At 35.1% G+C, this 12,331-nt stretch overlaps 1 protein-coding gene across 3 annotated transcripts; it reads right to left on the bottom strand.

Annotated features, from left to right (window-relative positions):
• Positions 1-388: 388 nt before the first annotated feature.
• Positions 389-9,783, bottom strand: LOC131038636 (uncharacterized). Of its 3 annotated transcripts, none has more exons than XM_057971127.2 (11): positions 9,298-9,783; positions 4,668-5,215; positions 4,219-4,548; positions 3,781-4,002; positions 3,429-3,675; positions 3,023-3,303; positions 2,820-2,932; positions 2,653-2,735; positions 2,414-2,490; positions 2,188-2,280; positions 389-674 (listed from the first exon to the last, which is right to left on the bottom strand). In XM_057971127.2, exons 1-10 carry the CDS (start codon positions 9,497-9,499, stop codon positions 2,191-2,193), a joined length of 2,193 nt encoding a protein of 730 aa, XP_057827110.2. In that variant the 5' UTR covers positions 9,500-9,783; the 3' UTR covers positions 389-674; positions 2,188-2,190. The 3 variants fall into 3 exon arrangements, with proteins under 3 accessions (XP_057827110.2, XP_057827109.2, XP_057827107.2); XM_057971126.2 differs by lacking the exon at positions 389-674 and adding an exon at positions 1,611-2,030; XM_057971124.2 differs by lacking the exon at positions 389-674 and having other exon boundaries at positions 1,611-2,280.
• Positions 9,784-12,331: the final 2,548 nt, after the last annotated feature.

A 12,331-nucleotide genomic window follows, 5' to 3' on the forward strand; every position in this document is an offset into this window, starting at 1 on the left:
TTAATCTTGTGAACACGTTATATTGCTTTTCAAACTATCTTCAGCAATCAACAACCTACCAGATGTGAGAGGGGCGAACAAACCTCGAACATTTGCATTGCAGAAAATATTAAATGTGCATTAAACACCAAACCTAGAATGATCTTAATTTTTACACTACTTCAAATTCCATTACATGGTTTGCGTCACCACTCATTTTCAGTCTTACTACTTTTAGCCTTTTTTATCTTGCTCTTAATAATCAATCAATACAAATTTAATTTGAACATTAATTGGTCTATCTAATTAGACTTTATTTATGTAAAGCACTCAATTCGTTTACATTAGTACACCTTTTATAACTTTTAAAACCATGCGTATCCCTACACATTTAAGAGCAAATGAATAATAAAATATAAATAATACCTGTAAATTTATAATATAATTGTATAATGAAAATGCACGACATTACACGTCCTGATATATTTGAATAGTGTACCATTACATCAATCATGAGCAAAAGAGAATAAAGTATAACATTTTCTTTTTCTTGGTATACTTGCAAGATGTTCGAAATGTAACAAAACAACTAGACATGGATCATCATATCATATTAAAAAGTTACGGTTCCAGTTGCCACTCCACCAAAATATGCCCCAAGTATACTATGATTTGGAGGTGCCAATTCAAAACTTCTGTTTCCAACACAAATAAATGAAAACACTTGTTTTTTAAATTCCAAACTACCTTTCCTCGGTATTCTAGTTATATGTTATAACAAACACGAGACATCTGCTCAATAAAAACAATCCTACTACGTGAAGGTTTCTGCTCCTACAGAAAATGCAATAATAAAGAGCGCCCAAACCCCACAATGAAGCGGCAGCTATAAAGCCAAAACTAGTAAAGTATGATCTTGTATTTACCAATAAATATGCTTTCATGATCATTTCACAATTTAAACACACTATTTCTTACTTAAGTTGACGCCCTGCAACCTTCTAAGATTGCCCAATATTATAATTCTACTTGGGTAAAACCCAGTAAAAACCACCGTAGTAAGAAATGATTTAGTCCTAGCCTGCACATACCATTTATTCTTAAGGAAGATCTACAATATTGTGTAGAAAGGGGCATTTAGACTACTGATACCTCAACAGAGAACATATTAATATTTGACCGTGCCTATAGATAACCAACATGTCAAGACAGTCAAAAAGAGGTATAGTTAATTAAAGGAAAATATGCCCAACATGACTCCTATGTCTTTAATTAAAGAGCCATCAAAATCTCTTATCTGACAGATTCTGAGAAGATGAGATTCAGAACATTGCACGTCATCTTCAAAAATCCAATCCAAGCCAGCCAATAAATATTAATGACAGAAGTCAAATCACAAAATTCCCACCAGCTTGGATCGTTTCTTAAAACAAAGAAGACAAATTCCGACCAAGAATTACGAATCTCATCTGACAGATTCAGAAAAATTGCATCCTCATTAGCAAACAGAAATCGTACTAAGATTTTGGCTGCAAATACAATTTGTGAAATGCTAATTGAGAGGGTTATTAGAGCTCTATAGAGGGCATCAACAGAGGATCATTGAAATTTAACACAGATGCCCAACGAGCTAACATTCAAGAGTTCAAATTGGTTTCCATTCAATCTAGAGAAGCCTTGGAAGACTTCAATCCAAATCCAACAAATTCTTTGAAATAAGTTTCAAATATAAAACCAAAAACCCAGATAGCATCATCGGGTAAGTCTTAGCTAGATGATCTAACTTTGACCAAAATTATCCTTCATAAATTTCCAAATGATGCAATCGAGATCATCATCCTGCCTTCATTCAATCTCAAACTGGTATAAGGCAAGACATACCAGTTTATATGGAAATTATCAACCATTTAAGAAATGGATGAGTAAATGTTAAAATACGATAAGGCATAATCTATCCTTCACTAGAAAAACCCTCAGCCAAAATATCTAAAAGCTCAGATATACTCCAAACTAGGCCCGGACTACTGCCTCGTGGTATATGAACCCAGAATCTGTATACCACAAACATGCATAAGACAACTAGACAAATTCCTAAATGCGCCAAATTATGCAAATATATTGCACAACCAAATTTATAAACTCATTCATGATCATAGGAACAAAATCTCTTCTGCTCCAACAACACAGGAAGGAATTTGCTAGCCTTACACTTTAATAATATGCTCCGGAGCCACGGCCTGGCAAATATCCAGCACCTGATGTTCGGCTTGGGTATAAAGATGGATAAGAACTACCTGCAATCTGCAATACATACACAACAAAAAATGATTCAAGGGAAAACAGCTTTTGAATGTTTGCAAAAACATTTGATATTATCTTCGTCTTTCAACAAGTAAATAAGGCTAAAACAAAGGCAGATTTTTCTTATGCTTACATCTGTTCTCTCTGGTATGGTGCTTGCAGCATAGCCAGAAGGGTATACCCCACCCACTGCAGCACCTGAAAGTGAACCTGTAATAACAAGTGAAAAAATAACTCATGGTCAACTATAAACTTCCGATTGCATCATTGATAAACCACTGCCAAAATTAAAAGCACTAACTATTTTGAAGCAGCTTTTCAAATAGATGCACTCCGGCTACTAAAATATTTGAAAAAAAAACTAAATCTTACTTCGTGCATATCCAACATCTCTGTCATAGCCATATGAACTCCTTGAATGACCACTGTAACCTGCTTCAGGAGCTCGACCAAGCCTAGAAAACATCCAAGACATTTAACTAAGAGACAAGCTCAACAAATATTTAAGCTATCATGTCTGTAATAGAAAACACACCCACCTCACTGACTGCCCATATGCTGTTCCAGCATAAAGAGAAGCACCGCCAACATCATAATCCAATCGAGCTCTTGAATTCCTCAAGCCTGGCTCTGCATATCTGGGAACATCATCCTGACAAAATAAAAGCACAAAAATATTATAAAAACTAATAAAAACCAGTATTCATATGTGCACATAATAAGATACGGTGTCACAAACTACCAGAGAAGAATATGAGCGTTTTGATCCAGATATTGCCCCATAAGGACGATTGGCTTCATCAATGTAGCTGTTTACTAGCTCCAGATGTCGAGTGTAGCTGTCCCTAGGATAAGGAACACTCCTTGACAAAGCCCGAGGAGGCGCTCTCCCTGGTTGATTGAATCTACGAGATTTGTTGTTGTCCCGTCTGGATCCTGAAGCCTGTTCACCTCTCCCCCTTTTTTCATTGTCCCTCTTCCTCTTTTTCTCATTATCCTTCTTTGAGTTGCCCTTTGATTTATCTACAAACAGATGAATCATTTAAAGCTTTATAAGCACTCTTCAGAGCCTAGAAATCAATGTGATTCAATCCATAAGCAAATTGTGGTACAGACTATCATCCACCATGTACCAGTCAGTTCTTTACCTTTAGGAGTCTCTGCCGCCTTCTCTTTCTTGACATCTCTGACTTCCTTTCCACGACCAGGAATTTTACCCCTAGGACCAGCTGTGCCCCGCCCAGCCTGACCCCGTGGCCCTTTAGACCTGAAGCGCCTAGACATACGACCTTTTCGTGGTTTATTATCAGCAGAATCATCTCCAATAGGGAACCCTCCACGGAACCCTTGCTTTCCTCTACTCTTATGAGGAGGCTTTGCAATATTGGCTTTAATCTGAGTTTGTCCAAACAAAATTAAAACAAAACAAATAAGCTAGCAAAATTATAAAGCATCTCAAAACTTAAATCTCTTTAAACACTTAATGGCATCTGTGCAAACCTTAGCATCCCCTTCACCAAGCTCACTGTTATTTACACCTTCAACGCATGCCAAAGCTTCCTCACGAGAAGGGAAATGAACAAATCCATAATCTTTTCTTTTTGATTTGGACATGTTACGTGACAATTGAACTTTCTCAATTTCACCATATTTTTTGAGTTCCTCTTTTACACGCTCTTCATCCCAAGATTCCGGCAACCCATCTAAAAATACTGTCTTCACCTGCCACGTTAAGAATGCATGTAAATCTATTGAGCAGCATTACAACACCAAAAACTAATTAAATTTCAAAAACCTCAGTGACATAACATCGGCCAAGGTACCATCAACAAAATGATATCTAAATTCCTGATACATAAGCTTATTGATTTTTAATAACCATGTAAATGTCTAGAATCCAAATGACATGAACCAAACCAAACAAATAAAAAATGCTACCTGTGACATAGCCTCCTCATCGGCCCTAATGGAAGTCTCTGCAAATGCTACCTTTGCACTCCTGTCACAACCAAATACAGCATCTCGTTTCTGCAGACGCCTAAATGCATTCATAGCATCTTGATGTGTTGTAAACTGTAAGAATGCAAACCCACGATTTTGTCCTTCACTTTTGGTATCATCCATTAAAGCAATTTCTTCAAAATTCTCAATTTCATAGTCCTTCAACTTTTCTACAACAGCTTCCTTTGTCCATGTCTTGCAAATATTTCCTACATACAGTGTGTCATTATCTTGACTTGGAGAGACTCCGCATCGCTTCTCTCTCACCTAACATAAAACAACATATGTTAGAAAAATTGAAAGTTGAAGTTTATGTGATCTTGAAGATCCAACAAATAATCTTTAATTACAAATAAGTTATCATTCATGGTTTCATTCTGGCACACCTCAGGGTTCTTCAGTTCAGTTAAGGCTTTTTTTGCTTGCTCAACAGTTGCATACTGAATAAATGCAAAACCTTTGTTCTTCTGAGTTGTAGGGTTCCTTGACATCCGTATCTCTACAATTTCACCAACTTCACCAAATACTTTCTTCAAATCTTCTTCATCTGCATCCTTATTAAGCCCACCTACAAAAATTTCAAATTCCTTTTGTTTCTGTCGATCTTTTAAAGGCGCAGGAATGTCATTAACCTGGCGAGCATCGTCATCTCCTTCACCACCTTCCTGTTCTTCTTCAACATCTTCACCTTCATCTTCCTCTCCTCCATCTTGTCCATCTTCCTCTCCAGCAACATCATCTTCACCTGCCTCAGCATCTCCCTCCTCATCTTGAGTTTTGTCATCTTCATTGCCCTCTTCTTCCTCTCCAATTTCTTCTTGGTCATCCACATTAGTATCCATGTTTGTGGTCTCTTCTTTGAGAGACTCTTTGGTATCCTCTTCAAGTTCATTTTCATTTCCATCCTGGCCACCATCAGGTTTTTCTTTGTCATCTGTAGGATTGAAAAGTAAACTTTCAGGCACTTTATACAAAATATCAGAGTAACTTGATTTGTCATTCACAAAAACAATTATTCCATAATACACATCATGATCAGAGATGGATACAATTATCAATTAAATTTAACTATTAAAAGTCATCAATTTTCACATAACTTCCCTCTAGACTTTAATCGCTCAACATCAGCACCATTTTACTAGAATCTGAGATTGTAACTGATAGAAACACCAGAAGGACATACTTGATTTACTAAAGAAGAAAACAATTTGAATACAAAATTGAAAATATATATCTAAATTCACAACACAAAAAAAACTCAAGCAATCTGAAACATGACCACATTTAACTAACTATAGACAACAAGATATGCAAATTAGCAAATAAAGATACCACTTAGAAGTAAAAAAAGGTAAAAAAGCAGCCTCATTTCAATAAAAGAATATACTAATAAAGGCTCTTGTGCACAACTGGTGGTGCTTTGATTATTAAGAATCGTGTACAACATATGTTTCTCATTGAATTCACAATTACATGGTCCAATTCCCACTTTAACAGTACGCAATTCCAACAAATATTTACTCTAATGTTTCAATCTCAATATTAAACCAACATAAGCTATCACATAACTTTGTTTTGACACAAAAAATTTCACATTTCCCAAATCATGTGCATCTACGAAACCTTACAGAATATCTGTACTTCAAACAAAACATCAAGCATCAAACATCCTATGAACTTATTCACAAATTTGTAAGCAGTGGTGACCAAGGTAGATGATGTTTCTTTCATAACTTGCAGAATGACAAAACATCAGTACACAACAAAAAAGAAATCAATCAAAAGTATCAGACATCCTATAACTCCCATGGCCGGCAACTATGATTAGATACTAACAACTTATTTTTAAATTTGTGAGGAGCAGTTGCCAAGGTCAATGATGCTTCTAACCTATCTTGCAGAAACACCAAATGCCACTACACAAATAAATAAATAAAATCAAACAAAACCCCCATAAACGCATTTGATAAATTAAATATTTATAATGCCTTCTATAACCCCTTCAATAAAAGGTAACGACAATTTTCTCAGATAGCCTAGCAATAAAAACCTACTCAAAAGTACAAAACCCTTGCAAGACTACAAACATAATATTTGCCTAATGCCAAAAAAAAGTGAAATAAATGAAGTAATAGACGACACAGAAAACAAGCACCTGCTAGTGTAAACCATGTAATGCCAATTTTCTTCTAAGTTGAGATTACATACATAGGAAAACAAATGCACAATAAAGGGCCTAGTTGTCTCTTAACTATATGTCAAATCTAACAAGTGCAGCCACTAAACCAGAACTCTAACCAACGAAAGTATGACACCATTCAGATTTTAACAGCAATGCAACCACTTAAGTGTTCATAATTCAGATTCGAGCTGTCTCTTATAGCTTAGATCATAGTTATCTCTTACACATTTTTTTTCAGCGTGTACTAGGTGCAATATAATATCCTTTCCAAAATTGAAGCTCTGTCAAATTTCAAAAGCAGGTGACAAAAGTTAGTCACCTTGAATGCAATAAGGTAGGAGAAACGCCAACTGACACTCTTGCAATGTGTGCATAAATTAAGATCAAATTACCTTCAGCCAACTAACCGCAACCAACAAACCTATTTACAACATACCTACATTCTGACACATTTCGAGGATGGGGAAGATGGGACATGTTTTGGGGTCAATTTTGGGGGAAGGCAAGGGGAAAGCATATTTCTACATAGATATACATATATTCATGAAAAAAGTTTAGACTATAAATAGCAGACTGAAATCTTCACATGTTAAACCATACAAGATAGCAGGACATGTTTTAGGTGCAGCATACCAGTGGAGGCTAAGTTTCAATGCAATTGGAGGACAGGGATGGTGGTCTGTATTTTGGGGAAAGCAGTCCAGATTCCAGGGATACCGTAGCATATACAATATAAATACATATCAAAAACAAAATTTCATAGGGAAACACAAATTTTAACCCCTACTGTTTATTTAAAATTATCTCGTTTATTCTAGTAAATGTTAACATGGATTGTGTTATTTTCCCTTGCAATTCTTAGTACTTGCACAGCTAAATCTCAAAATGAATATAGATATTCTCCCTCTAAAAAATACCACCACATGTCAGAATGTGTAAGATTCAAATTACTACCTTAAAGAACCATGCATATCTAACATTGCTTCTTAAAAATACAAATTTGTTACTTTTCGTATTAAAACAGTATAACCCACGTTTACTAAAAATACATCAAAATAAACCAAGCATAAACACAATATATTGCAATGGAACATTTTAAGGGTTTAGAAAAGCTTCGATAGAGAGCAACTGTAAGAAACATTACGTCCTGGAGCAAGCAGCCATAAAACAGCATATTAATAGCTAAAACACAAGATAACAAGCAGAACGAAAATGGCTACTAGGGTGAGGAAAAAATCATACATCTGCTGGATCTCAGCAGACTAACTCCTGACCATCCTCTACAAAGCTATCATGAAAAAATCCAACATGCTGAAAAGTATTGGAAAATATTTCTCCACTAGGAACACTTGAACAATCCCAAGACGGGACAAGCAGCATACACACTCAAATGCATTGAGGTAGAAAAATCCATTGAGAAACTGAAACCATAGGTTAAGCATTTTGCAAAAGATAACCTACCTAGGCCACTTTACAATAAAACAACCTTTTCAACATCAAAATCCTACTGCAACAATGGGTGCTGAGCCTAATTGTTCAGAATGATGGTGTGTTACACCCTCCGCAAAGGTTCAAATCTCCAGTGTCCTGTATGGACCAGATTGACTCTCTAGGACTTTGGGATGATAGACCCGCCCAAACATGGCTGCTTAACCTATGGAAGCTTCTGTTATAGGTATACTCACCACTGTATGATCTGTTTAAGAGGTGATGCCAATATCTGCATAGCCTAGTTGATTTCATCGAAAAAAGGTAAAAACAAAACCACTGCAATTATAAAGGATAATATATCTAGCTTGACTAATCCAAAAGTACAATATAGCAACCTTTTCAAAATACAAAAGCTCTAAAATCAACCTAAAAAATAAAAAGTTAAAACACTTTCAAACACATACTCTACCATGACTCTCAAAAAAAAGATAAATAGTTGTTTTAAAAAGTAATGCAACATGCACACCTACCAGAAACCAACAGTAGAACAAAGACAATAAGGTTTCCACTGCAAAACTCACCATAACCATCAAACAAAGATATACTTCTTTGAAATCATTTAAAAGTTAAAACTGTAGCCAAATTACAATAACTACCTTTTCAAATGAGACACTCAACCATACTAACTAAAGGAACTCAATTCAAGCATCTTTAAAATACTAAGCCGGTTCACAACATACCAAACTTTTCAAATCAAAACCATCCAACAGACCTGAAACAAGGATAACATATACTACAAATCTTTTATTAACAAAATGAGTTTACAATATAACAACGTTTTCCAAACAAAAGCGCGACTATAAACAAAAAAAAATATATCTTGGATTAAGCATTAAAACCTAGAAAACTACTTTAGAAACAAAATCATGAACACAACTAAACAAGTGTGTGTGTATTCTACAAATCCTTTACTAATAAATTCAGCTTACGATATAGCAACATTTTCAAAACAGAAGCTCAAACCATACATACACCTTCTAACAGAGCACAAATCTAAACGCGTAACAAATTATATTATATTAAGAATTACTTAAGAAAACAAATGGCTTCACAAAGTAAAACCACGCACGCACCTTCCAACGATGCAAACGATTAAATACACAAATATCATATAAAAGGGCATAAGGAAAACAAAACAAGCACGCAAATATATACATAAGAGAGAATACAAATAAATAAGTACGGTGGAAGGCAAACAAAAACGAAATAAAGACATAAACAAGATTTCCTACATAAATCTGAAGCAAACATATAAATCATTGCAAGGCAATCACGACCAACGGCAAACAAGTACATAAGTTAGAAAGCAAAAAAAAATGCACAACGCAAAGTATTTCCCGTACCTTTTGCGGGCTCCGCAGCAGACTCCACGGCCATCGTCACGTCCTCCTTAAGCTCTTCCACGGCTGTCACCTTTGCTTCTTCCTTAACCTCTGTTTTAACGGCAAGAGCAGATTCCTCAGCCTTGACCGCCTGCTTTGGCTTCGCCGCGGCCTTCTTTGTAGCCGGTGAAGCTGTATTCTTCTTTGCTGCACGAGGCGGCATGGCTGCTCTTTTCTTCTTCCTCTAACGACTCCTTTCGAATCCCCTTAGGGTTTTGGTTGTTTCGGTAGGGTTTCTAGGGTTTCCGCTGTTTTATTTGTCTGTTCTACCCAAAGAGTGGCCCTTCCAAGTTACTAAAGCCACAAACCTACAAGCTTCGCTTGTTTTCCACAACGACAACGGAAATGGGGGAGAGCGAGAAAGAGGTATTAGGGTTTGAACTAGAACAGACAACTTATAGTAGTTAAGAGGCGGTGTATGATTTGTTGCGAGGTTTTTATGGTTGTGAAGAGAGATAAGAGTGTGAGAGGAATGAGCTTTTAGTAGTGAGAAATAAAGGTTCGGTGAGATATTTGTTTTGTGATAATTCATTCGACCGACGTAAAAAGAATTTCATTAGAATCACAAATCAATTATGTTGTAATATTGTTTGACGAAATAAAGACCGCGTTTGTAATCAATTTTCTTACGTTAAAAAATGACGGTAAAGAGAAAATATATATTGTTATTATTAATAATTATTATACAGATATTAAATAGAAATAAATAAATTTATTTATTTATTTATTATATAATTGACATTTTAATAGGTATTTGTAATGAAATAATGATCACCTTTGTAATCGATTTTCTTGTGTAAAAAAAATAAGAAATGACAGTAAAGATAGTGTATTTGTAATTAGTTTTCTTGTATTTAAAGATTAAAAAATGGTGGTAAAGTGTGTGAGTATCAATTATATAATTGGCATTCTAATAGGTATTTGTAATTAGTGCAATATTTGCTTAAATTACAAAATAAAAATAAGAAAATTTATATGGCAATGGAAAGTTTGTACAAATTTTAGATAGCAAGGGGTTGAAGAACAATGTTGATTGAAATGTTCAGCAATAAGAGGTTGTCATTGTGTGTAGATGATCCTTCTTCCCCTTGCTAAAGGAGACATGTACATTGTCTTGCATGTGAGTGTACCACTTTGAAGAGATACGTAGATTTCCCAAGCATCAAACCCATGAGATGTAATGCGCATTGAGCCTCGATGATCAATGTCTTTGATGTCTATTGATGCTCTTTCAATATAAAGCATTGGGACTTATGGATTGTTAAAGCCCACTTAATGTTGAGTAAGAGCTAGTGGCTAGTACCATGAATAACTGAAACAATCACCATACATAAAGTGTAAATTGTGCAAATCCTAAGGCAAGACCACCTATTGTTCAAAGTTGACTACAATTGAGATTGAAAAAATTGATGACCAACTATCACCTTTGTAGACAATAGAAACAACTTTTCCTATCACTCCATTGACCTATTAGCCAATGCACAAGAGCATTGTTTGAGGTAGTTTGACCTCCTCAAGATTTGAAGCAAACCTCCCATTTATTTGTTATGCTTTACATTGTGCAACTAGCATGCCCAAGGATCTTCTAGCATATGTTTGTTATGTAAGACAACCAATTTATTATTGAAAACAAATGTATAGAGGACCAAAATATAATTTGTTCATCATTGTTAAGGAAATTGTTAGCATGTGGCATAAGCAGCTCTATCAAAACCCTAATTATTTCTCTCTCTCGTGGATTCATAATCTTCATATACCATTTATGATTATATTATAACGATTGGAAGATAGTAGAGAGGTCATTGTGGCATGTATGGTGGATGATAGAAATAGTTATATGGAGTGGAATAAATGTTGTATAAGGAAAGAAAAAATGTTAAATGATTTGAAGTTGATCTATCATGGAGAGAGAGAGAGAGAAGCAAGCTATGTTTTCTTTCAAAAGAAATCAAAGGGTAATTGTAATTACATTTGATGAAATTCATTTATTATTTATGCTTGATGGATTTCTATTTTATGTTCAAAAGCTCTCATTTCATTGTGAGAATGGAGGATAGTCATGAAGGTTGTGGGTTTATGTTTTACACCTACCAATTGCATTTGCATAAAAGTTTCTAAAGCCTTTTCAACATATTTGGTCTTTTCATATCATAGTATCATTACAATCTATGAGACCCATTTCTTTAAGGTATTATCTTGTCCTTTATTTTGTATTTTCTTTAATGAAGTCTACCAAGATAGTTTCAACTCCCTCTAGCAATATTCCTCTACCTTTTATGCATTTATGAATGTCCATTTTGGAATAGATAATCATGATGTTTTTTATGAGTCATACAAATTGAGTTACACTCACTTCTTGTATTTTCTTGAAAGAAGCCAACTAATAAGAGGCAAGTGGGATGTAGACAAGTGAAATGTAATGTGCAGAAAAATAAATTTGGAAAAATATGTTGAAAAGCAAGGCTAGGAAGTGAAGGGTCCTTTCTTAGCATTAGATGACAATGAGAAGAGGAAATAAGTGTGGTGTTGGTGGAGTTTTGAGGCTATGTAATGTCCAAGTGACTCACACACTCTGCATGTTCTTTATCTATTGTCCCTCAAAAGTCTTCAAAACCAAGGGAGAGATTAGGGTAATGGCAATAATGGGGAAGTCTAGTTGAGCAACGTCATATGACATGTTATACATTAGGCAATTATGCCTTGAAGAAAGGTGTACATTTATTGGAGTATGGAAGGAGAGGACTTGTTTCTTGGAACCATGTAGCTTAGAAGGAAGAAATAATAGGAAATAGTTTGAAGGGAGAAGTACATGAAAAGGAAGATGGTAACCATGATGGTGAAATCCAAATTACTTTGGTCAAATATCTATACTTGCAAGAAGAGAGTGGCACACATGAAACAAAATTCCATATTTATTTTTATGGCAAGGGATGAATTGATGGTTCACCTATGCAAATTTGACAAACAAATCCAAGGGATAAATTTGTTAGTTTCT

This window comes from Cryptomeria japonica, chromosome 9 (assembly GCF_030272615.1).
Source record: "Cryptomeria japonica chromosome 9, Sugi_1.0, whole genome shotgun sequence".
Classification (NCBI taxonomy): Eukaryota; Viridiplantae; Streptophyta; class Pinopsida; order Cupressales; family Cupressaceae; genus Cryptomeria; species Cryptomeria japonica.

Coding starts and splice junctions, on each gene's coding strand:
- LOC131038636 (XM_057971127.2), bottom strand. CDS start 9,499: ATGCCGCCTCGTGCAGCAAAGAAGAATACAGCTTCACCGGCTACAAAG. Junction 4,549..4,667: donor CTGAACTGAAGAACCCTGAG/GTGTGCCAGAAT, acceptor GTTTTATGTTAG/GTGAGAGAGAAGCGATGCGG. Junction 3,676..3,780: donor TTGGTGAAGGGGATGCTAAG/GTTTGCACAGAT, acceptor GGACAAACTCAG/ATTAAAGCCAATATTGCAAA.